The following is a 22836-nucleotide window of genomic DNA, read 5'->3' as shown; positions in this document are numbered from 1 at the left end:
TTGCATAAAATGAAAGCAATCTCCTTCAAGATGTCATTTCCAAGAATAGTTTTCATGGATAAAGATTTGTTTCTATGATTTTCACCTTTTATTATCTCGAAATAATAAAAACTCCTACTCCATATTCAATTCAAAATTTTGAAAGATCCCCAATTTTCCCTTTTTTTTTTAAAGGACTCTTTAGAAAATAAGAGGAAATTTTGTATGAACAATAAAGATCTGAAAAATACCATCAGTGATTCATATTATTTCTCTTTTTATACAACATACCCAAAAGGATTCTACCAAAGCCTAAAAATATCCTTTCAATTTTTAATCACAGATTTCCAGCTCAATTTTGAAAACATGCCTTATTTAGATTTTTTATGACCTAGGGAGAAAAATTCTAAATTTCTGTCAAGCAAAGGTAAGGTGATGTATTACTTGAGTATTACATGGTGATCTACAGGTAGAGAGATATTGAGGGAGACTTCGTATAACTATTCCTCTCTACCCCCATTGTGTACCTGTGATTGGGACTCCTAATATCTTGCATAAGAACAGAGGTGTCAGATGTTTAAGTCTTAGGTTTAAACTCACTATGATCATTTGTCTCGATAACTATAAAACTAAGAGGAACATGTCCAGTGGAAACTGTATATGCTTTGGGAGTCGTATTCACATACAGTCTGATAATTCTGCTCCAGTTGGGGTGGCAAGAACAGACCATTCTTCAAACTGATAAAGAAAGATTTTATGAACCTATTATAATATGAAAACCAAGCTGTAGTCTAGTTGTTTTCCAGTATTAAATCATGTGAAGGGACTGTCGCTCTTGGCTTTCCCAAAGCTGTGGCTGGGTTAGGTCTGAAATTTATGCACCACAGTATACCTATCTGTCCATCACTGACTGGGTCCTCAGACATTCAGGCTGGGTTTACTCCTTTCGTGTTCTGGCTCTCTGTGACACGGTTCTGTTTGATGTGGCCAGCTGGATTGAGCTTGATCATCATTTCCCAAGGTAGTATTATAAGCCATTGGACCCATAAGTAGTTCCATAAAAAAAGAGTCCCTGTCTCAAAGAATTTAGGAAGTTACTTCCTGTAGGAAGGGTTCCCTGCTCCCACCTTAGACTAGGTTAAACGCTCCTATAGTATGATTTTCAGGCACTGTATCTAATACTCATTACATGTTAGACTGCAGTAAAGAAGTCTGCTTAACGTTTTTGTCACAGTATTTACCCAAAGTATTTGACAATAAATCCGTTTTATGTAGACCTGTTTCTATAGAGTTTGTGCCTCTTAGAACACTCATTGGGGAAGTGTCTTCTAGAAAGTAAAAAACCTTCAAGAGGAGGCTGTTTGTAATGGGCAGTGGTGTGGAAATCTACAAGAAAACGGACTTGGCCAAACTGACTTATTGACACATATCCTGTCTGATCCGCTGCGGAAATCCTGTGCTTATGAAACAGATTTGTAACATAATTAAATTATTTAAAAACAATATAATATGATAGAATCAAAAGTCAAATATCTTTGAGAAAAATGAGAGAAATAAAATAATGGAAATAGAAATCATAATAGGAAACAAATAGCAATAATGAAATAACAAAAGTAAACAATTCTAAAATAATAAAAATAAAAATTAGAAATGTAGTAAGCAAGTGGTCAGTATGAGCTGGTATAACAAGGAAAATCCTGTTCTCTATTTGTTTAAATAATGCCATTCACTTAACTGTGGGAAGATAGGTACACTGGGTTTGAAGACCAAAAGAGAACATACAGACTCCAGGACTCAATATTCAGAAGGAATATTAGCACTAAAGCTGTAAACTCATATCTGTTTTCTGAGCTAAGTCAGTGAAGTGGAAAGATAATTATAAGTTGCTAGAATGGAAGCTCTAAATATTAGCCTCCTATAAAATTGAAGAAAAAAGCCTTTCAGAGAAAAAGTTCATAGAAGTACAATACATGTGGAATGATGCCTTGTCAGTTTTCATTTTGGTTTTCTTGGGAAAGCTGGAACCTATGAGAATAGGGTATTAGAAGCAAAATTTTGGAACTGTTTCTCGTTTATTTTGGACCCCAGGGAGTAACCATTTCAAAGATCTCTAAGTGTTGTCAAATACTATTTTTGTAAGCAATATGGATCAAGTTATTCGATCGCTAGTCATGGCAAATTATAATGTTTGCATTTGGAAGTTACACAATCACCCTTACATTCAGTGTTTTAATTTTTCCTAGGCTTTAGCCATTAAAGAAAGAATTGGCTATCCTGATGACATTATTACAAATGAAAATAAACTGAACAGTGAATACATTGAGGTAGGTTTCTACGAAGACTGTGCTGATGATACCTGGGGCGGGTGGGAATGTCATTTCTAGCTGTGGGGGTGCCAGAAATGATGTAGAATGGCCTAAACCTGAAGGTCTCGTTATATAAAGCCTTTTACGCTGAAGACAAAACTGTGTTTTAGTTTTAGCCTTTTGTTTCATCGGCCTGGTTCATATTTGGGTTTTGTTATTTTGGTTTCCATATATTCCACTGAAGAGTAGTGGGAAAATCTCGTGTCCTTTGAAATGCATCAAGGGCGGACATCAGAGTGTTGAGCAACAGGCAGCACTCGGGCTCCTTATCTCCTCTCATAAAAGCCCCAAAAGTCAAGTCTTCCATTTTCCTCCACTTTCCAATTATTCCTCCATGGGATAAAAACCAGGTCATACCTCTGTATTGAAAAAATAAAACAAAACAAAAACCTACTGTTTGAAAACAGAAGCAATTTTATTCCCCTCTGGTAATGTAACAGTGAAAAGAGAACAGAATTAATTCAAGTCACAATGCTGTTGATTTCAGACCCAGTTGAGGGTCCTGTTGCTAACCTTGTGGTCCTCGCAACTCCTTTGAAACCCTGGCGACATGGGATGCCTGGGTGGCTCAGTTGGTTAAGCGGCTGCCTTTGGCTCAGGTCATGATCCCAGCATCCTGGGATCGAGTCCCACATCGGGCGCCTTGCTCATCAGGGAGCCTGCTTCTCCCTCTGCCTCTGCCTGCCATTCTGTCTGCCTGTGCTTGCTCTCTCTCCCTCTCTCTCTCTCTGACAAATAAATAAATGAAACCCTGGCGACAGTAAGGTGATTCTTGCCCAGACCTGGGGATGACAGTGATCACTAATCCATTGATTACTGGCCTCACATGTGGGTTTACAAGCCACAGTATCCTCTCATCTCTTTCCATTTGTAGAAAAGCTTGACTGTTTCTTCTTGTAGATGGACAGGCTGCAGCATGTGAGGCCTGGTTTGGGAGGGGGAGGTGGGTCTTTGTCTCAGGAGTCAGGTGGCTAAGAGCAAAGACTCACAGATAACTACTTGGGTTCAAATCCCAGCTCCTCCACTCACTAACTTGGGCAAGAGACTTAATTGTCTGCCTTAGTTTCTTCAGCTTTAAAATGGTGCTAATAGCCCATCTTCATAAGATTATAAGGATTAAAAGCGTATAATATATAAAGTGCTAAGAACAGTGCCCAGTACATAGTAGGTGCTAAATAAAGAATGGACTCTTGTCTCACTTGTCATGTAGGAGCTAATGTCAATATAGGAAAGCTTGTCAGACACTTGGTTTCATTGATTAGTTCCAGAAGAATAGGCTAAAGTAGTCATTGAGTTAGAGCACCAGTGACCTGGGATAGAGAACTAGGCTAATGAGAATTCAATCCTTCTTTGGTAAGTTTTAATGCTGTCTGTTAACTTCATTAACTGATATAGTTTAAGAACATATCCCTATGCTTTTAGCAAAAATTTTGATTATTTTTCCCAAAATCTTTTATGTAATATAGTTGAACTACGGGGAAGATGAATACTTTGAGAACATAATTCAAAACTTGAAGTTCAGCCAAAATAAACAACTAAAGAAGCTCCGAGAAAAGGTGGACAAGGACGAGTATGTATATTCGTTTCTTATATGTTCATTCATAAAAGGGCCTTTGTCCCTCTCATTGTTGGGTTAAGAAAAAGAAGTCGACTTAAAATAATGTTTAAAAAGTGCAACGTCTGTCAATGGAGTGAGTACCTCCACATCTAAGTCTATCATACTAGACATGGGTCAAAGATTTAAGAAAATATAAAAATTTTTTTATGAAGTTGTCCTCAGGCTACCCTATTTCTTCGGCTTTCTCTCATTTACTGCCTATCTCCTCTACTCTGTCGACAAGTTTCTCAAGAATGCCTTAGCCTAGGTAACCCAGCGCTCTTACAAGCCTTCTGTGAGGCCACACTTGCGGTACTGAGAATGGTCTTGGCCCAGAGCCCACTTGTTTTCCTTGGGTCAGTCATCCACAGCCCCATCCCCTTCCTAGACTGCTCTGTGTAACACCCTCAGCCTTGTGGCAGCCAAATAGGAGATCATGGGAGTCGCCTCCAAATGCTCTTCATCTCTGCTTATTAGTGGCACTTGTGCTTCATATGAACATTAACATTAGTTCAGCCTTGAGTTTTCAACTAAGTGGGTGTGGCTAACATATTTACCCACATGTGTTTCTGCACTTAGATCCCTAGAGCTGCTCATGTTGACTTTTTCTTGCTATGCTCTTAGCTCTTGGAGAATAGGGGCTCTCATTACTTTTCCCTGTTCAGCACCGTGCTGAACGCATAGAAGGTTTTCAGTTAAAACTGAATGAATGAATGAATGGATGAGCAAATGAAAAATAAACATACTAACTTGATTTGTGTGGTAATGAACAAAAATAATGTGCCAGTGAGGTGCTTGGTTTATTCGTGTGTTCATTTATTTTTTCACTTATTCATTTATTAAATTAATATTTTAGAACACTCAGTCCAGGTATCATTGGGAACTGGGAGATCAAAGGTGAACTTTGATTATATTATATTACATTATCACAGCAGAGGGTAAGAAAGACATGATATAATAAGCTCTACCACCAGAAAGGAAATGTGCTGGGAAAGGTACAAAGTGATAGGGGACTGTCTGATGGTGGGCTGTTCTGTTCCCAGTTAAACCAAGTACAGGTTGGACAAAATTCCTAAACGACAAAGCCGATACATTTCAATCCCTACAGAGCATTTTGAATCTGTCAGGTACCCCATAAGAGAGTCTGATTTCTTTTGCTGACTTTGGGGTTTATAGTGCAGCAAATGTTGTATTGTCTGGTGCTAAAAATAGGGCTGCAGAGGCTGGAGAATGTCATGCCCTTGCTAGCAAAGAAGGAAGGAGAATGGGTGCATATGGTTTGTGTTAGAATCGGTTGTGAAATCCTATTTCTGGAAACCCACAAAAAGTCACCAAAAAGTATATTCAGTGGGTAAATTGATAATCTGAGAAGTTTCTTACAAGTCTAGAGATTTTCTTTTCTTTAAAAATACATATGCTTACAATTAATCATTGCCAGTACTGTATAAAATATCTACAGAGAAATATTGTCAGGTAGTGTTTCTGAAAATAGCTAATATAACCTGCACCCATATGACACCAGAAGAATGCTTCATAATTTTAAAAATGGTTGAATTATTACTTGATATTTTCCTTTGAAGTTAATAGAGTCCAAAGTTCTATAATTGTTTGGTAATACAGTTTGCATTTTTCACTCCCTTTCATCATATATGTTGGTTTTCTCCCGAGTCCTCTTCCCTTACAATAATCACAAGTGAAACCCCTGTACAATATATTTTTTTAAAGATTTTACTTTAAAATCTCAGTGACTTAGTGGGTTAAAGCCTTTGCTTTCATCTCAGGTCATGATCCCAGGGTCCTGGGATTGAGCCCCGCATCAGGTTCTCTGCTCAGCAGGGAGCCTGCTTCCTCCTCTCTCTCTGCCTGCCTCTCTGCCTACTTGTGATCTCTGTCAAGCAAATAAATAAAATCTTAAAAAAAAAAAAGATTTTACTTATTTATTTGGGGGAGAGAGAGCATGAGCAGGGGGAGCAGCAGAGGAAGAGGGAGAAGCAGACTCCTTGCTGAATGGGGAGCCCGATGCAGGTCTTGATCCAAGGACCCAGAGATCACGACCTGAGCTGAAGGCAGATGTTTAACTGACTGAGCCTCCCCGGTGCCCTTACAGTATTTCAATGAATGTTGCATCCACAGAATGCATAGCTCAGTAGAACCTTTTGGGTCCTTCCCTTGATTGTTTCTTTTTTGTGGTGTACATAATAATAAAGTTATAGTTCCATGTCTTTGGATGAATTTATACATGCAGGTTACTGCCATCCTAATTACAACATGAAACATCCCCACTCCAGTAAGTTTGTTTGGCACCTCTTTCCACTTGGTTCCACCGCGTGGGCCCTTTTGTGTCTTTTTTCTTTCACAGAGATGATTTTGAAATGCATCCATGTTATGTAGATCTTATGTCTGTCTCTTGTATGGGAACCATTGCAAATCATTACAATATGTGACGTTTTGTGTCTAGCTTCTCTCATGAAGTTCTTTTTGGAGGCAAAGAACCAAGAGAATTAGCAGTGAAGCTTCTGGAAAGAATTTGAGATTCCATAATGGGACAAAGGGAGTAGATGTTAGGATCTTGGCAGCAGCCAAAATGGACTATTTTGTTGCCAACAGAATGGTGTGGGAGAGCGTTAAAATTGGAGCATGTGCTGAGTTGGTAGGAAGGAATTGGTGATCTGTGTAAAGCAGGGAAGCAGGGTAGACACAACTGGGGGATACTGGAGGTGCATCCATGTTTCTCTCGGAAGAGCTGGTCTTGACTTCCGCCCCAGCTAATTGCTGTTGTTTGGCTTTCTTGAGTTTTGCTCTGTGGGTCTTGAACCAAACCTGCGATACCATGGAATCATTCTCCAGTATTGAGGCCATTTCTTCCTGAAGGCTGGGAGTGGGGTATGGGTACTTGCTGGACAAGAATTCCAGATCTGCCAACTGTTACTCAGTGAACATTATTCATTTCCTTTGGGAATGCTTCTGGAGCTTTCCTTTAGGAGGGTTCCCTGAGCCTGACATCCAGAGATCTGGATGTGTTCCCATGCTCTGGTCCTGTGTCAAGCCTAGAGAATTTTTTTAAAGACACAGATTGAGTCCTGTTATTTCCTGATGAAAACCTTTCAGTATATACCTGTTGCCTGTCTTACAAAACAGGTACAAGGCTCTGCATTCCTCTCACTAGTTCTCTAGAATTCCTTGAGGTTCACCCCCTACTCCCGCCCAGTGTTGCCCAAAGCTCCAGCCATAGGAATTACTTTCAGTCATTGCTGCATGTTTTCTTCCTCCTTGTCCCTTACCTGGGACCACCCTTTCAGCCCTTGTTCATCTAACAGAAACCTACACATTGTTGGACTCAACTGGAACATTCCTTCCTTACTCATAGTACCCCCTTGCATTTTTCTCTTCACCTCGTGCCTGTGCTAGCCCTTGTTGAAAGCAGAAACCATATATTTGTGTCTCTAGAGTTGGAACACTGATGAACGGAATATAGACTCTTCCTCAGTATTTGTGGGGTTCATAAATGATATGATAGCCAGTTTGTGTTCGTGCTGATGAAGTTGACTCAGCCGCTAAGATAAAGATTGTCACATCCCACCGTTTCATCATCATAGTTAGTGAAGTTAAGCAACAGCTTTCCGCTGTTACCACTGTTTAACAAATTCAAAAAAATTGAGAAAATCAGGAAGTGTGTCTGTGATGTACCTGATTTAATCATTTCGCTAAAATAGCCTTCTGCCCATTTGAGCAGCTGACAACTGCAAAGGGCATGGATTTAAATTTAAAAAAGCTTGGTTCATGAGGTTTCTGAGTGCCTAGTATTTCCAAAATTATCTGAAACATTATGTTCTCTGGGTTTTTGGTGCCAGTTTGTAAAGAATTTCAAATATGTCATATTATCAGATAGTAATAGTGCTAAATTGAGAATATAATATCTACTGGCAAAGTTAATTAGATATGATCTCTAATGATTTACTTCCAGTAACATGATTATTCAATTAGAGTCAATAGAACTAGCAAAACTCAAAAAAGAAACAAAATGCACAACAAAAAAGAACTCCCTTTCTTGTTTTTAGACTTGATGTTATTTTGTTCATTTCCTAGGACAGAACTTTCTGTGATATCATTGTTCTGTGGCAGTGTTTGTAAATCATGACCACTGAACCACGGAGTTACTTACCATAAACTACTAAGACTTATTTCATTGCTGTATCTTTCCCGCTGTTACGCATCAAAATAAAAATACAGAGACATTGATAGGAACCAGTTCAATAGGCATTTTATTTAGCAGCTGCCATGTGCAAAGCACTGTGCTAAGCACTGTAAAGGATACAGAGGAATAAAATGTGGACCTGCATCTCGGACCTCATCATCTAGGGAAAGAAGCAACTGAGTAACAGTTAAATCTGATAAAAGGCAGAGTTTTATTGGTGCTGTTGCAGAGAAACAAAGTGCTAGGAGAGTACTTTTTTTTTTTTTTAAGATTTTATTTATTTATTTGACAGAGAGAGGTCACAAGCAGGCAGAGAGGCAGGCAGAGAGAGAGGGGGAAGCAGGCTCCCTGCTGAGCAGAGAGCCTGATACAGGGCTTGATCCCAGGACCCTGGGCCAAAGGCAGAGCCAAAGGCAGAGGCTTAACCCACTGAGCCACCCAGGCGCCCCAGCACCTTTTTTAAAATGACAATTAAACCTTCAACTATTAATGAAACATTCTCTGGAAGGGACATGTCAGCACAAATAAAAAGATTTTACTTATTTATTTGAGAGAGAAAGCGAGAGACAGAGCAGGAGCAGAGGGAGAGGGAGATGGAGACTCACCACTGACCGGGGAGCTCCACGGGGAGCTTGATCCCAGGACCCTGAGATCATGACTTGAGTCAAAGGCAGATGCTTAACTGACTGAACCGCCCAGGCCCCCCAACATGTCAGCTTTTAAATTAATAAGGATGAGAACAGAGGAGTCACAAGAAGCAAAACAAAACGGTTGGTTCATTTGTCTTCATCTTTATTTCTTCAAGACTGCTGTTGTTTTCTAGTCTGTACTAGTTGGGTGGTGTCAGTCCCTAAAACAAGTGGTTGGTCCTCCTGAGGCTGGCAGCCCAACAGCTGTGTCTATCTATGGTTTTTCCTGAAAGGCCAACCCCACCAAAAATGGCAGGGAGGTTGGCACCCTGTGATGTGACACTGTAGTTTTGGCACTGCAGTGAGTCATGAACTCTCTCAGTGTCCTGGGGCTGCCGTTTACTACCTGTGGCCCTTTAAAAGGCATGTAGTTACCTTATTTATAAAACGAGCAGGTTGATTTAGACTGTATAACATTTCTAAGGTTCTTCCCAGCATTAAAATTCTATGGCCCTAACTGTGAAGGTTTGATAAGAGCCAAGAAGTTTTCCTCCTTGGCTTCTATACATCAAGACACTCAGGAGAAAAGGAACATAGTTTCCAGAGGTAGGGAAGTACCTCACTTCTTTCTAAAATAACCCTTCTGGGTGCGCGTGGGTAGCTCAATCGGTTAAGCATCTGCCTTTGGCTCAGGTCATGATCTCAGTGTCCTGGGATCGAGTCCAGCATTGGGCTCCCTGGTCAGCAGGAAGCCTGCTTCCCCCTCTGCCTGCCATTCCCTCTGTGTGTGCTCTCTCTTTTGCACAAATAAATAAATAAAATCTTTTAAAAAATACAAAATAAATAAATTAAAATATAAAAAAAAAAACTCTATTCTGATGTTTCCCCTTCACTAATTATTTCTAGAGTCAACTTCTTTTCATGAAGTCCTGTATCAGTGAGCTTGGTTATCCAAAGAAAAATAGCATGCAAGGCTATTATATTATGTATGTGGGCATTATATATATTATGTAAATTATATATGGGTAAATGAGGTGGTACAGAGGGAGTTGGTAAGAATTGTCTGGGGTGGGTGTGCAGAGTGCCAGAGACTTGAGACACAAATGAATCTCCATGAGTGTAGGTATGTGGGGAAGATTTACAAAAAGGATTATTTGGCTCATCAAGTATTATTGAGCCAGAAAGACAGAATAACAGCTAGACCAAACTTGAACAAATCATTCTAGTTCCCTACGGCAATATCTGCCTTGAGATGCTCATGTTCTACACCTGTTGTAATAGATTAAAATTTTAGATTTCCATCTTGTATGTTCCCATTAAACTGATGGGCTTTATGCTTTTCCAGTGTGCTTTAGGACCATAAGCAAAACACATTTTATCAGTAAAAACACTTCTGCTTTTTTAAAATTAAGTTTTTAAATTTTAATTCCAGTAGAGTTAACATACGGTGTTCTATTCATTTCAGGTTGTCTAGTGATTCAGCCATTCTGTACATTACTCGGTGCTCACTGTGATAGGGGTAAACGTTTCTGCTTTTTAATTAGCATCCAAGGAAAGTTTGGTTTGGTTTTGTTTTTAGAGGGGGAGGGGAAATAAGGGAATTCAATAATTTAAAGGCTGACATTTTAAACTAGGAGAATTTTGCAAAAGAATTCTGGAACTTTTATACTAGTTTGCCGTCTTGAGGTGATGATGTTCCATTGGTCATAATTCTTGGTGGTCATGGCTGTCTACAGTCTGCATAGCCCCAGTGCCTCACCTAGGCCTAGTGCTTTCCCCTGCCCCCAGCGTCTCAGGAAGAGAGGCTCTTCTCTCTTGGAGGACTCATTGAGTGCCTCTCATGTTCCCAACACTATTCTAAGCCCTAGAGATAGAGTTGCAAGCAAGTAAGACTATATTAAACTAAAAAGTTTCTGCATAGCAAAGGAAATAATCAACAGAATGAAAAAACAACCTATGAAGTGGGGGAAAATATGGAAAAATCATATCCCTACAAAGATGTTAATCTTGAAAGTACATAAGGAACTTCTAAAACTCAATAACAAAAGAACTAATAAGCCAATTTAACAATGGGCTAAGGGCTTGAATAGACATTTCTCTGAAGAAGACATACAAACAGCCAACAGACAAATGAAAAGATGCTCAACATCTCTGAGTAGGGATGGATCAGGGAAATGCGGATCAAAACCACAGTGAGCTCACACATCACTGCTGTCAGGATGATTATGATAAAACAGACAAAAAAGACAACAAGTATTGGTAAAGGGTGTGGAGAAATTGGCACCCTTGCACACCATTGGTAGGCATGCAAAATGGTGTAGCTGCTATGGAAAACCATATGGAGGTTCCTCAGAAAATTAGAAATAGAACTACTGTATGACCCAGCAAGCCCACTTCTAAATGTATATCCAAAAGACTTGAAATCAGGATCTCTAAAGGATATTTACCTTCCCGTTTTCATTGCAGCACCATTCACAACAGCTTAGGCATGGAAACAACCCATTTCTATTGACAGATAAATGAATAAAGAAAAGATGGTATATGCGAACAATGGAACACCAGTGAGAGAAGGAGATTCTGCGATATACAACATGGATAAGTGAATAAGCCAGACAGAGAAAAACAAATACTACATGATTCCACTTACATGAGGTTTCTAAAATAGGAAAATTCATAAAATCAAAGAATGGAATTGTGATTACCAGGGACTAGAGAAGAGGGCAGTTTCCAATCAGCAGGTATAAAGTTTAGGTTAAACATGATCAATAACCTCTAGAGAGCTTCTGTACAGTGTTGTATCTACAGTTTACAGTAATGTATTGTCGACTTCAATGAGGTAAAATGTGTTAAAAAGATAAATCTTCTGGTAAGTGTTCTTACTACAATTTAAAAAAAAAAAGAACATCACTGCTTTCATGGAGTTACTGTCTAATGAGCTAGACAGACAATAATGTCAAATTATAGCATTGCTAAGGGTTATATGGGAAGGAAGAAGTTTCAGTTCTTTCCTGAAAGATCCCAAGATTATTCTAAATTAGGAAAATCATCACCAAAAGAAAATTCTGACAGAAATGATCCACCCACCAATGTATTTCTCAATTTGGGAATTTCTCTGAATTTGGCATATCACATAAGTGGAGGTAGCACGCATCTGTACATATACACATATACAGTTATTGAAGACTAAAAAGACTGTGCCTTGTTGCCAAACTTAGAACCACATGCAATTGGTTGACTTCCTGGAAGAAAACCAGGTTAGTGATTTCTATGGCCTTGGGTTGAAAGAAGAGTGAAGAATTCTCCCAGTGTCATGTCAGCACAGGAGTCCTGGCTCTCACCTCTCAGATAATCAGATGAGTACTAAAGTTAACAACTCTTATGCAGCAACAGTGAATAGTTTAATGGGGTTCTTTGGTCCTACTGTGCTTTTACCTTTGGGTAAAAAATATTGCCCTTTATGAAACAGTGGAAAGAGCTTGTACTTTGCAGTCAGGTGAGGGAAGGGGGGCTGTGGGTTAAGATTCTTGCTCTGCCACTTACTGTGTAAATTTAGACAACCTGCATATTATCTCTGAGCATCAATGATTCCTTTATAAAACTGAGGAAAATAACGTCTATTTTTGCCTTATGGGGTTGTTGTATTATATATTATATAATGTGCCTGGCATATAAGTTAGATGCTCATTAAAAAGTAGCTGTTGTTATAGTGTGGTCATGATGGTCTTCTAGAATGACTTCATGTGGTGTGGAGGTTGCATCCTGAAGTGTGTTAGGGTAAGGGGGAAACCTAAACATGAAGCAGTTTTAAAAGGAGCACTTTCAAAGGGGCAGTCCAAGGTGGTGGCATAGGAAGATCCTGCTGAACTCCCCTCTTTCCATAGACACACTGAATCTACAGCTGCATGTGGAAGACCTGGAAACTAGCTGGACAGCTTCTTCATGACAAACAGTAAAAGGCCCAAACTGAGATGGATGGGAGAGGGAGATACATGATCTTGCCAAAAACCCATCCCGGGTACAGTGACCCCCAATCAGGAGGGATCTCATAAATCCAGAGCTTCTTCCTGAGGCATGAGGGGTTTGTTCCCCACATCAGGCAGCTCAGCCCGTGGGATCTGCAGTGGAAAGATATTGGCTGTGAAAACTAATGGGATTCAAATCCAAGAGGTGCAAAGGGCTGGAGGGAATGGAGATAGCACCCTTAAAGGGCTCACCTGCCGACTCAGTTCTCTCCAGGGATCAGCACTATAGTAGAAGATTGAAAAGGGCCTAGACTCTATGTGAAGGAAATTCATTTGCTAATCTTACCACATCTATCAGAGGGCATGGGCCTGTCGGGACTCTATGGGGACAGAGGCGTGGGTTGGTGCCAGTTTTGCTCTCTCTCTACCTTGATAGCATACACTAGGAGCCTCAGCTATGCCTTGTTAACCTACCTCAGAGTGCCATTTTACTGCTTTGCCGAAGCCAGACACAGTATATACAGAGGTGTTCCTTAATTAGCTGGCTCTGGTGGCCAAGGGGCTTGTGTTCCTGGATTCCACAGGACTGTAACAGTTTGAGAGATGGTTTTTGGTAGGCAACCACCCCAGGGCACTACATAGACCAAAGATTGAAACACACCTCCAGTATTCCTATGGAAAAAGACCCATTTTCTTATCCTGGAGCTTCAGTCTAAGGGGCAGACTTCAAGTTTGCCACAAATCTAGAGGCTGTGGAGGTGCTCACAGAGAATGTAGGCTGGGGGTCACCATCTTTTTGCTCTTCCTCGGCCTCTACTACATCTCCCCAGTACTTCCCCAAAAGGAGCTTAAACACTTTTCTGGAGTCCCAGTTTTTATAATTGTATCCCAAAGACACCTGCAGATCACTTGGTCTGGAGGCCAGCAGGATTTATGATTATTTGTCCCTCAAAACTGTATATACTTACACACTTTAGAAATTGCTGCCTGAGGGTCTTCCCATCAACCTGAAAGTGGGTACTAAATAAGATTCCTCCCTTTGGAGCACTGACAAGTCTTGGCACACCATCAACAACTGGGATCTATGAAGAATAAATCAAGTTGCTTTGATAATTACAAAGGTTGGAAGATAACAAAGACCTAGGGCAAAGTTGAAAGATAAGGTTCCTCTCCTACACTAGACCACTCCTTCAACAGTTTTTTGCCTAATACATAGAAACAAACAGCGTCGAACAAAATGAGAAATTGGAGAAATATGTTCCAAGTGAAAGAACAAGTTAAAACCTCAGGAAAAAAATCTCATTTGAAATGGAGTTAAGTAACTTATCTGATAAAGAGTTAAAAGTAGTGGTCATAAAGACATTCACCAAACTCAGGAGAGAAATGGAGGTGAAAGGCCTGTATACTGAAAAGACATGGATGTCAGAAATTGAAGATGACACAAATAAGTGGAAAGATATTCCATGCTCCTGGATTGGAAGAATTAATGGTGTTAAAATGTCCATATTACCAAAGCAATCGACAGGTTCAGTGCAATCCTTATCAAAAAGCCTAGGCAGTAGGCTCCATGACATTGGTCTTGGGAATGATTTTCTTGGCTCTGACTCCAAAAGCAAAGACAATCTCAAACTAAAACCTTCTGCAAAGGAAACCATTAAAACAACAAAAAGTCACCTACTGAATGGGAGAATATATTTGCAAATCATATATCCAATAAGAGGTTAATATCCAAAATACATACACAATTATTTATATGTGTGTGTGTATGTGTATGTATATACACACAATCCAATAAAAAAGTTGGCAGGGCATCTGAATAAACATTTTCCCAAACAAGACCTACAAGATGGCTAACAGGCACATGAAATGATGCTCAATGTTACTAGCCAGGGAAATGCAAATCAATCCTAATTAGATATTACCTCACACCTGTTAGAATGATGATTAAAACAATAAGTTGTTGATGTTGAAATGACGGAAATGAAATAAAAAAACAGCAAGTGCTGGCAGGGGAACTCTCATGCACTAGTAGTGGAATTAGTAGAAGTGTAAATTGGTATAGCAATTATGGAAGACAGTATGGAGCTTCCTAAAAATATAAATGGAACTCTATCATATGACACAGAAATTCCAATTTTGGTATTTATTCAAAGAAAATAATAATACTAGTGTAGACAGATATATGCACCCATGTATGTATGACAGCTTTATTTAGAAGAGCTAAGATGTGGAAGCAACCTAAATGTTCATTGATGGGTGAGTGGATACAGAAGATGTGGTACGGGGCACCTGGGTGGCTCAGTGGGTTAAGCTTCTGCCTTCAGCTTAGGTCATGATCTCAGGGTCCTGGGATCGAGTCCCACATTGGGCTCTCTGCTCCGCAGGGAGCCTGCTTCTTCCTCTCTCTCTCTCTCTGCTTGCCTGCCTGTCCACTTATGATCTCTTTCTGTCAAATAAATAAAATCTTAAAAAAAAAAGAAGATGTGGTACATATATGTGTATGAATGTGTATATTTATACATATACATCATCTACACACATGCACACACACACAGTGGAAAATTACTCAGCCATAAAAACAAGCGAAATCTTGCTATTTCTGGCAACATGGTTGGAATTTGATGGTATTACGCTAAGGGAAATGAGGTAGACAGAGAGAAGCAAATACTGTTTGATTTCTCTGATACGCAACATCTAAAAAACAAATGCACAAACAAAGCTTATGGATACATAGAACAGAATGGAGCTTGCCAGCACAGAGGAAGGCTGGAGATGGGTAATAGACAGAAAGGGATCAAGAGGTACAAATGTCGGGCGCCTGGGTGGCTCAGTGGGTTAAGCCGCTGCCTTCGGCTCAGGTCATGATCTCGGGGTCCTGGGATCGAGTCCCGCATCGGGCTCTCTGCTCGGCAGGGAGCCTGCTTCCCTTCCTCTCTCTCTGCCTGCCTCTCTGCCTACTTGTGATCTCTGTCTGTCAAATAGATGGATAAAATCTTTAAAAAAAAAAAAAAAGAGGTACAAATGTCTAGTTATAAGATAATTAGTCATGGGGAAAATGTACGGCATGCTGATTATAGTCAATAGTGTGTGGTGCATATTTGAAAGTTGCCAAGAGCGTAAAAATCACCACAAGAAAAAGGGGAAAAAAAGTTCATAACTTTGTATGGAGACTGGCAACTGGATTTATTGTAATGGTCATTTTGCAGTGTATACAAATATCAAAGCATTCTATTATATACCTGAAACTAATATAATGTTATATATTAATTTTTCCTCAATTAAAAAAAAATAAGGTTTCTGATCCATGAAAGCAGTATATCTTTTCCGCATTTTAAAGTCTTAATTTCTTTCCATGGTGTTTTGTAGTTTCCAGCATCCACTTCTTGCACGTCTTTTGTAAATTTTAATGCCAAAGTGTTTTAGTCTTCTTAGTAGTACTGTAGATGGGATTGTTTTCTTAATTCCTTTTTGGATTGTTCATTGCTAGTGTACATAAATAAAAGTGAGTTGTGCATATTGAAGATAAGTAAATGAAAAGTACTTACATTTTTAAAGACTTTGGCAATGGCATTCATCATGGTCCTGAAATTTTATATACCGCACGGATCAACAGCTCAGATGTAGGGGGTTGTAATGGAAGATGAGAAGCTCCCCTTTCCCTTTAGTTTACATCCTCCTTTCCGAGTAGAATCACTTCGCATGTAAGTGTATTAGGAAAAGGTCAGAAAAGCATGTTGTGCCTTAGTTTCTATACCTGAAAACTGAAATTGTCATCTGTCTTCTGTGACTGCTTTGAAAGATGAATGATGGTATCCGGGATGCTCTGAAGGCTTGGTCAGAGAAAATGAATAAATGTAAAGGGTTACAGTGGTTACTGCGGCTTCAAAATGAGAATTCTCCTTTCCAGGAGTACTTGAGGAAAATAGAGAAAACCATTGTTTTGTACTGCTGATTTTGAAGGAGTTGCTCTGGGATCACTAGATGCTGGGAAACCGAACACTTTCAGGGAAAGGGGCATTAACCGTTTTGTTGTTTTAAGTCTGAAAGTTAACACATGAGCGGGTGAAAGAGGAGTTTCACTCCAGGTGCTTTTGCAATCCGGTGGGTTTATTACATTCAAAAGGCTGGAGGATCAGGCTGTCCACGTCTGCCTTTCCTCCTTGCTATAAAAATGATGTCTTTATGCTTTCCTTTCCTCACCGCCTGGCTTCTTCAGGGTAATAAGAGTTAGAAGAGAAACACCTGGTCCCCCTCTCAAGGATATTTCGGTCGTGTTTCCTATCCACACTTTTCGGCTTTGAGAGCCATGCTGCTGCTTTGTTCTGTCGAATGCCCCCAAACAAGCATCAGGTCACCTGACAAAATTACGGCTCCAAAATTAAAAATTAAGTTTTCCTCTTTCTTGCTTTCCTACTCTGTACTGAATACCACACACACCCAAACCCCTATACACAGAGATTTGGAAGAAAAATCAAAGAACAGGGTACTACTTCGTCTTTCCGGTCCAGTTCCTGTTCCGGGAGGCTGCTAGTGTCTGGCTCTGGTCTGGACTTTGAAAGGTATTTTCAGGTGACCTGCAGTGTCCAGTATTTTCAGGCAAGAATCACCACCATTTTGTTTTCTCTTCTGTTGAGCATTTTCTCTTTTCTGTGTTGCTATTCCCCAATCAAATTTCTGTGTCCCTTAAATGAGCTTCTCCTGAAACTTTGAGGCTGATCCAAATCAGAGTAACTTGCAGTTTTTGTTACATCACCATTTAACTTGAAAAGTATTTTCTTTGCTCTGGTTTAGCTTTCACTTTAACATAGTGAGATATTTCACAACTGGCCAGATGTATTAGACATTGAACCTCTAGCTGTCATCATTTTATTTAAGATGTAGTGATCCAGGGGCACCTGGATGGATCAGTCCATTAAGCATCTGACTCTTGGTTTTGGCTCAGGTCATGAACTCAGGGTCCTGGGATTGAGCCCTGTGTCCTGGCTCCCCACTCAGCAGGGAGTCTGCTTAAGGATTCTCTCTCTCCCTCCCCTCGCTCACATGCATGCTCAGTCTCTCTCTCTCAAATAAATAAATAAATCTTAAAAAAAAAAAAAAAAGAAGAAGAAGATGTAATGGTCTGAACACAGTATTCAGGCTCCTATCATTCCCAGGAACAGTATGCCCTGTGCTTTTGAATCTGGGTAATCACTCGTGGGTGGTCTGACGGTGCATTGTGAAAGTTCTCAAGGAAGAAACAGCAAACACTACACACTAGTGCTCCATGAAACTAACCGTCGTAATTCTAATTTTATTTGAGAGCTCTGTGATCATAAATAGCTACGTATTTTCTTAAAATATAATTCACCATGGACATTTTAATATGTAAAACACTCCCTCCTGCAAAGTTATAAACATGAATCAAAATGCAATCTTAAACCCCTCACAGTAATGTAACAGAAGAGCAGAAAAGCACTAAAACAAAGGTATGACATTTATTTTTACAAAAGGAATAAACATGAGAAGAGTATATAAACATCATCACGCCCTGCTTTTGAGTTCTGCCGCTGTCTGAAACAATAGTTTCATATATCTAACTCCTTCCCTCTGCAGTCTACTTAGTTTGAGAAAACATTTTGGATTGGCACGTTTTGTCTTTCGTTTTTAGCATGTGCATGAGTTCAGAACAAAGCAGTTGGCATATTATTTGGGATTACCGCAAAAGTCCATGCGGAGTATATTGTTACTAAATCAGTTCATAATTGGGAAACTGAGTCTTAAAACAACTGAGACCTGGAAACACATTAAATCAATTTTATAACAATTAAAGTTAATAATTTTAAGCTATTTACTCATCAGATCTACTGCCATATTTGCTATCAGAATTTTTGAGGACAATCAGAAATACCTTTCTAAGGAGTCCCTGTAAGGAATGCTCTTTGTCCTCAGGGGTAGCCTGAGCCCATTGTCCATTTTGTTCCCCTGCCAGACAGTTTAGAACCATAGTTGAACCTGAATTGTGATACCTGTGTGAATATAGGTAAACGTAGTTCTGAAAAATCAATTTTCCTTAGCATGGTTTTACTTATATAAGTATTTCCTTTTGTAATGCTCTTTGGTCACACAAACAAAATCTACTTGTTCTGTTTAGTTACGGATCTCTTGATTTTAGTCTTAACACCCCTGGGTTTGCATGTTTTTATTGTGAGTCGTCCCAAATCATGTGGAAATCAAGTGGAGTTGAATTAAAATAAATACAATTATATGCTTGTAATCCTCAACCTGCAAGGAATTAAAATAGTGATGACTCAGCTGTGATGGAATTGGGACAAATGATACATCAGTCACACCATCCTTTTCGAAAACGTTTTTCTCTATTTAGAATGACAGTGACATCGAACTAAAGATACGGCATTGATCGACCATCTACCTCTGTCGTCAAACTTACTTTCTTTCAGAAGAAAAATTTACAGAAATGCTACCTGGATATTTTTTAATTCCCCAATTTTTAGAAAAAGATTTTATTTATTTATTTGACAGACAGAGATCACAAGTTGGCAGAGAGGCAGGCAGAGGGGGGCGGGGGGGAAGCAGGTTCCCTGCTGAGCAGAGAGCCCAATGCAAGATTTGATCCCAGGACCCTGGGATCTTGACCTGAGCCAAAGGCAGAGGCTTTAACCCACTGAGCCACCCAGGCGCCCCATTAATTCCCCAATTTTTTTATATGAACATCTTCATCATGTTATTGGAGATAAAGCCCATACTTAATTAGAATTTATCAGACAGTTGTTATATATGGCTCTCTCTTGGTTCTTTTTAAGAGATCAAAATAGGACTCAAATCTGACATCCTACAATAGTTACAGAAATTATAGCTGAAGTGCTGACTTGGGCAGCTGACTTTGTCTTGCTTACCTTGCAAAGCAGGGTCTGGAAACTGTTCTAATTTAATCTCATTGTACTGATTACTGTAAACTCCTTCCATAAATAGGATAATAATTGCCCATTAATTGTTGTCCTGAAAGTGATGTAAGTACAATGAAGCCATTAGCTAATAATATAGGATTGTTTTAAGTGTATGCAGGTGTGCTGACATTTAAGAGGTTATCTGAAGTCACGTATTATTCATTTTTCAATGACTGTATAGAGATATATGTAATGTTCTATTAAGATGGGGGTATTACTCCTGTTGCAAAAAAAAGGGCTTAACAATGATTTCATTTTTTATTTTATTGAAGTACAGTTGACATACAGTGTTACATTAGTTTCAGGTGTACAACATAGTGATTTCACAACTCCGTCTATGCACATCACAAGTGTGGTCATTATACAACCCTATTATAATAGCACTGACTAGATTCCCTATGCTCTACCTTTCATCCCGGTGACTTATTCATTCCGTAACTGGAAGTCTGTACCTCTCACTCTCCTTCACCCATTTTGCTCATGCCCCCACGCCCCTCCTCTCTGACAATCACCAGTTTGTTCTCTGTATTTATGAGTCTGTTTTGCTTTTTGATTGTTCATTTGTTTTGCTTTTTAGATTCCACGTGGAAGTGAAATCATGTGTTATTTGCTTTTCTCTACCCGACATCTTTCCCTTAGCATAATACTCTCTAGGTTCATCCATATTGCCACAAACAGCACGATCTAACTCTTTTTTAAGGCTGAGTAATATTCCAACAATGATTCTTGTTATACAGTCATCATAACATCTGAGCAGAAAGACATGGGAACATTGGCACCTACACAGACAGACAGGCAGACAAACCTACTTCAGAACCACCTGGATTTCGTTTTGCAGTCATCATACAAAAGCATGCCTTTGCTTAATTAGCTGGAATGCTGCATTAAAAGAAAATAACTTAAGATGGCAGTAGTCAGAGGCAGATAACCTGCAACTAAATACCTTATTTAGACACTATCTCAGTGTCTAAATAAACTAGGAAATTAAAAAAAAAATTAAACTTGAATCTGAAGTTTTAACAACTTGTAGTTCAATATCCTGTCAAATACTCCAGAATGGTTGGTATAGTTACCTAGTATTAGAAACATAAAGGTACGGATGCCTGGGTGGCTCAGTTGGTTGGACGACTGCCTTCGGCTCAGGTCATGATCCCAGAGTCCCGGGATTGAATCCCGCATCGGGCTCCCAGCTCCATGGGGAGTCTGCTTCTCCCTCTGACCTTCTCCTCACTCATGCTCTCTCTCACTGTCTCTCTCTCAAATAAATAAATAAAATCTTTTAAAAAAAAAAAAAAAGAAACAGAAAGGTAAACATATTTCAGTATGATGTCAGTCCATTTGCAATTTCCAAAAAGGTGCATCTGAATGGGTTTTGTACTATGAGATGCCTCCAGAAAAATTCATACAAGTGAGGTAACAGACTGCAGACGTGGATACATTCTGATTTTTCAAGAAGTAGAAATACTTTCGAACAAGATGGCTCACCTAGTGAGCTAATTTTAGTTTGTTGATCGTATTTCAATCAGAAAGTTCAGATTGGTCTTGGAATAGTAATAATGCTTTTGTGGTGGCGGGGCGATTGAATCGGATACTAATAGTATAATTTGTAACGAGTTCTTATGTTTTCCATAGGTGGATAAGCGGAGCAGCTGTAGTCAATGCATTTTATTCTTCAGGCAGAAATCAGATAGGTAAGGCCTATTCCTAAATAATTCTTTAATAATTCTCTGTTGTTACCAAGTTGTAGTGCGTTGATGGCATGACCAGTTTTTGGTGCTCCCCATAAAAGCACAGCTGAGGCTGAGTGATTGCTTTATTGAAGGTACTCCTTGAAAGTAAATGCATCCATGTACCTCTTTCCACTATAATAGCAAATTTTAAGTCAGTACAAATTACATAAGTGGTTTTCTTTCTTTTGTAATGTTCTCATTTGTGGCTAAGTGGTTTATCTGATGTCTAAGTGCTTTTATTTTATTTCTAAAAACTTTTTAAACATCTCTTATAGCTCCATAAAGTTATATTGACTGTAGGACCCTCTAAGCATCAGAATCTTAAAGGAGTTTAAGGTTCCAAGAACCAGCTTTGCAGAGATCTGGTTCTCCTGGCAATTTTGTACGCGGGCTCTGGTGGGGATGGTCCTGATCTGTATCACCTGTTTCTCTAGACAACTCCAAATTTCTCAGAAATTTGAAAAGTTGGTTATATTAGGTTGAACCATGTAAAATTACATTTACTTGATTACTTTTAATCAAAAAAGAAAAAAAATGTTCAGTAAGAGTAGTATTGTAGGAATCTGTGTAAAAACTAATAAATGAGTGAATGATATAATATAACTAAATGGCTTACTATAACAAAGGTATCTTGATTCTCTTCCTAGGAAGACCTTGAGATTTTTAAATTCTTTCTTAAATATTACATAGATGGACCCATTTTTTCCCCCAAGCATTTTAAATACTTAGAAGGGCACCAAACAGATTCACTACTACCAAAGTTGTACTAAACAGAAGTTGGTTAGTCAATTTCTCCAGTTACACGAAGTCCAGCCCTTCATTTCTAAGTGTGGTCAAGAATCAAAAGGGAAGATAATTTCAGCATTATTCTAAAATAAACATCTCAGAGTTTATTTTAGAGTCTGCCCTGAGCCTTATTTTTCTTGAGCTCTGTTACTAATTAGATTAGAAATGAAAAATCCTGAAAGATTTTTTTATCATTGGCTAAAAACAAATTTTATGAAATTATAACCCTTGTTTTATTTTAAAGATTGATTATAGCTTTCCCCATTGCTTTTAAACCTAGGAAGAGTTAAAGTAAGAAACTATCTACATTTTCTTCTAGTATTTTTATGGTCTTTATTTTTGGAGTAACTCTTTAATCCATCTGGAATTTATTTTGGTAGATAACATGAAAATGAATAATCAGAAAAGTTTCTTTATATAATGTATAAATACTAAAGAAGGCATGTGCACCTCTTAAAATCAATTAGCTCGAAGTCTAGGCTAATACATTTCCTAGTTAGTACAATGATAACCTAAACTCCGACCAGAGCCTGTTTAATGATCAACTCAGAACCATGCAGTCTATCCTTTGTGAGGTATTCCTAGAAACCATTCAGACCCTTTCTTAGAAGTGCCTTTCTCTCTGAAGAGGCTTCACTTTTTTTTGTT

The 22836-nt window shown here is 39.0% G+C and overlaps 1 protein-coding gene across 1 annotated transcript in view; it reads left to right on the top strand.

Annotated features, from left to right (window-relative positions):
• Positions 1–22836, top strand: part of LOC111148232 (membrane metalloendopeptidase) — a 100966-nt gene that overhangs the window by 51860 nt on the left and 26270 nt on the right. Inside the window, exons 15-17 of the mRNA XM_022504700.1 lie at positions 2223–2303; positions 3812–3915; positions 21305–21363. Coding sequence (XP_022360408.1) covers positions 2223–2303; positions 3812–3915; positions 21305–21363 — 244 coding nt within the window. The remainder of the gene's footprint in view (positions 1–2222; positions 2304–3811; positions 3916–21304; positions 21364–22836) is intronic.

Source organism: Enhydra lutris, unplaced genomic scaffold, assembly GCF_002288905.1.
Source record: "Enhydra lutris kenyoni isolate GAN:26980312 unplaced genomic scaffold, ASM228890v2 scaffoldscaffold2, whole genome shotgun sequence".
NCBI classification, from domain to species: Eukaryota; Metazoa; Chordata; class Mammalia; order Carnivora; family Mustelidae; genus Enhydra; species Enhydra lutris.
The sequence above is the reverse complement of the archived record's forward strand: the minus strand, read 5'-3'. Positions and strand labels throughout refer to the sequence as shown.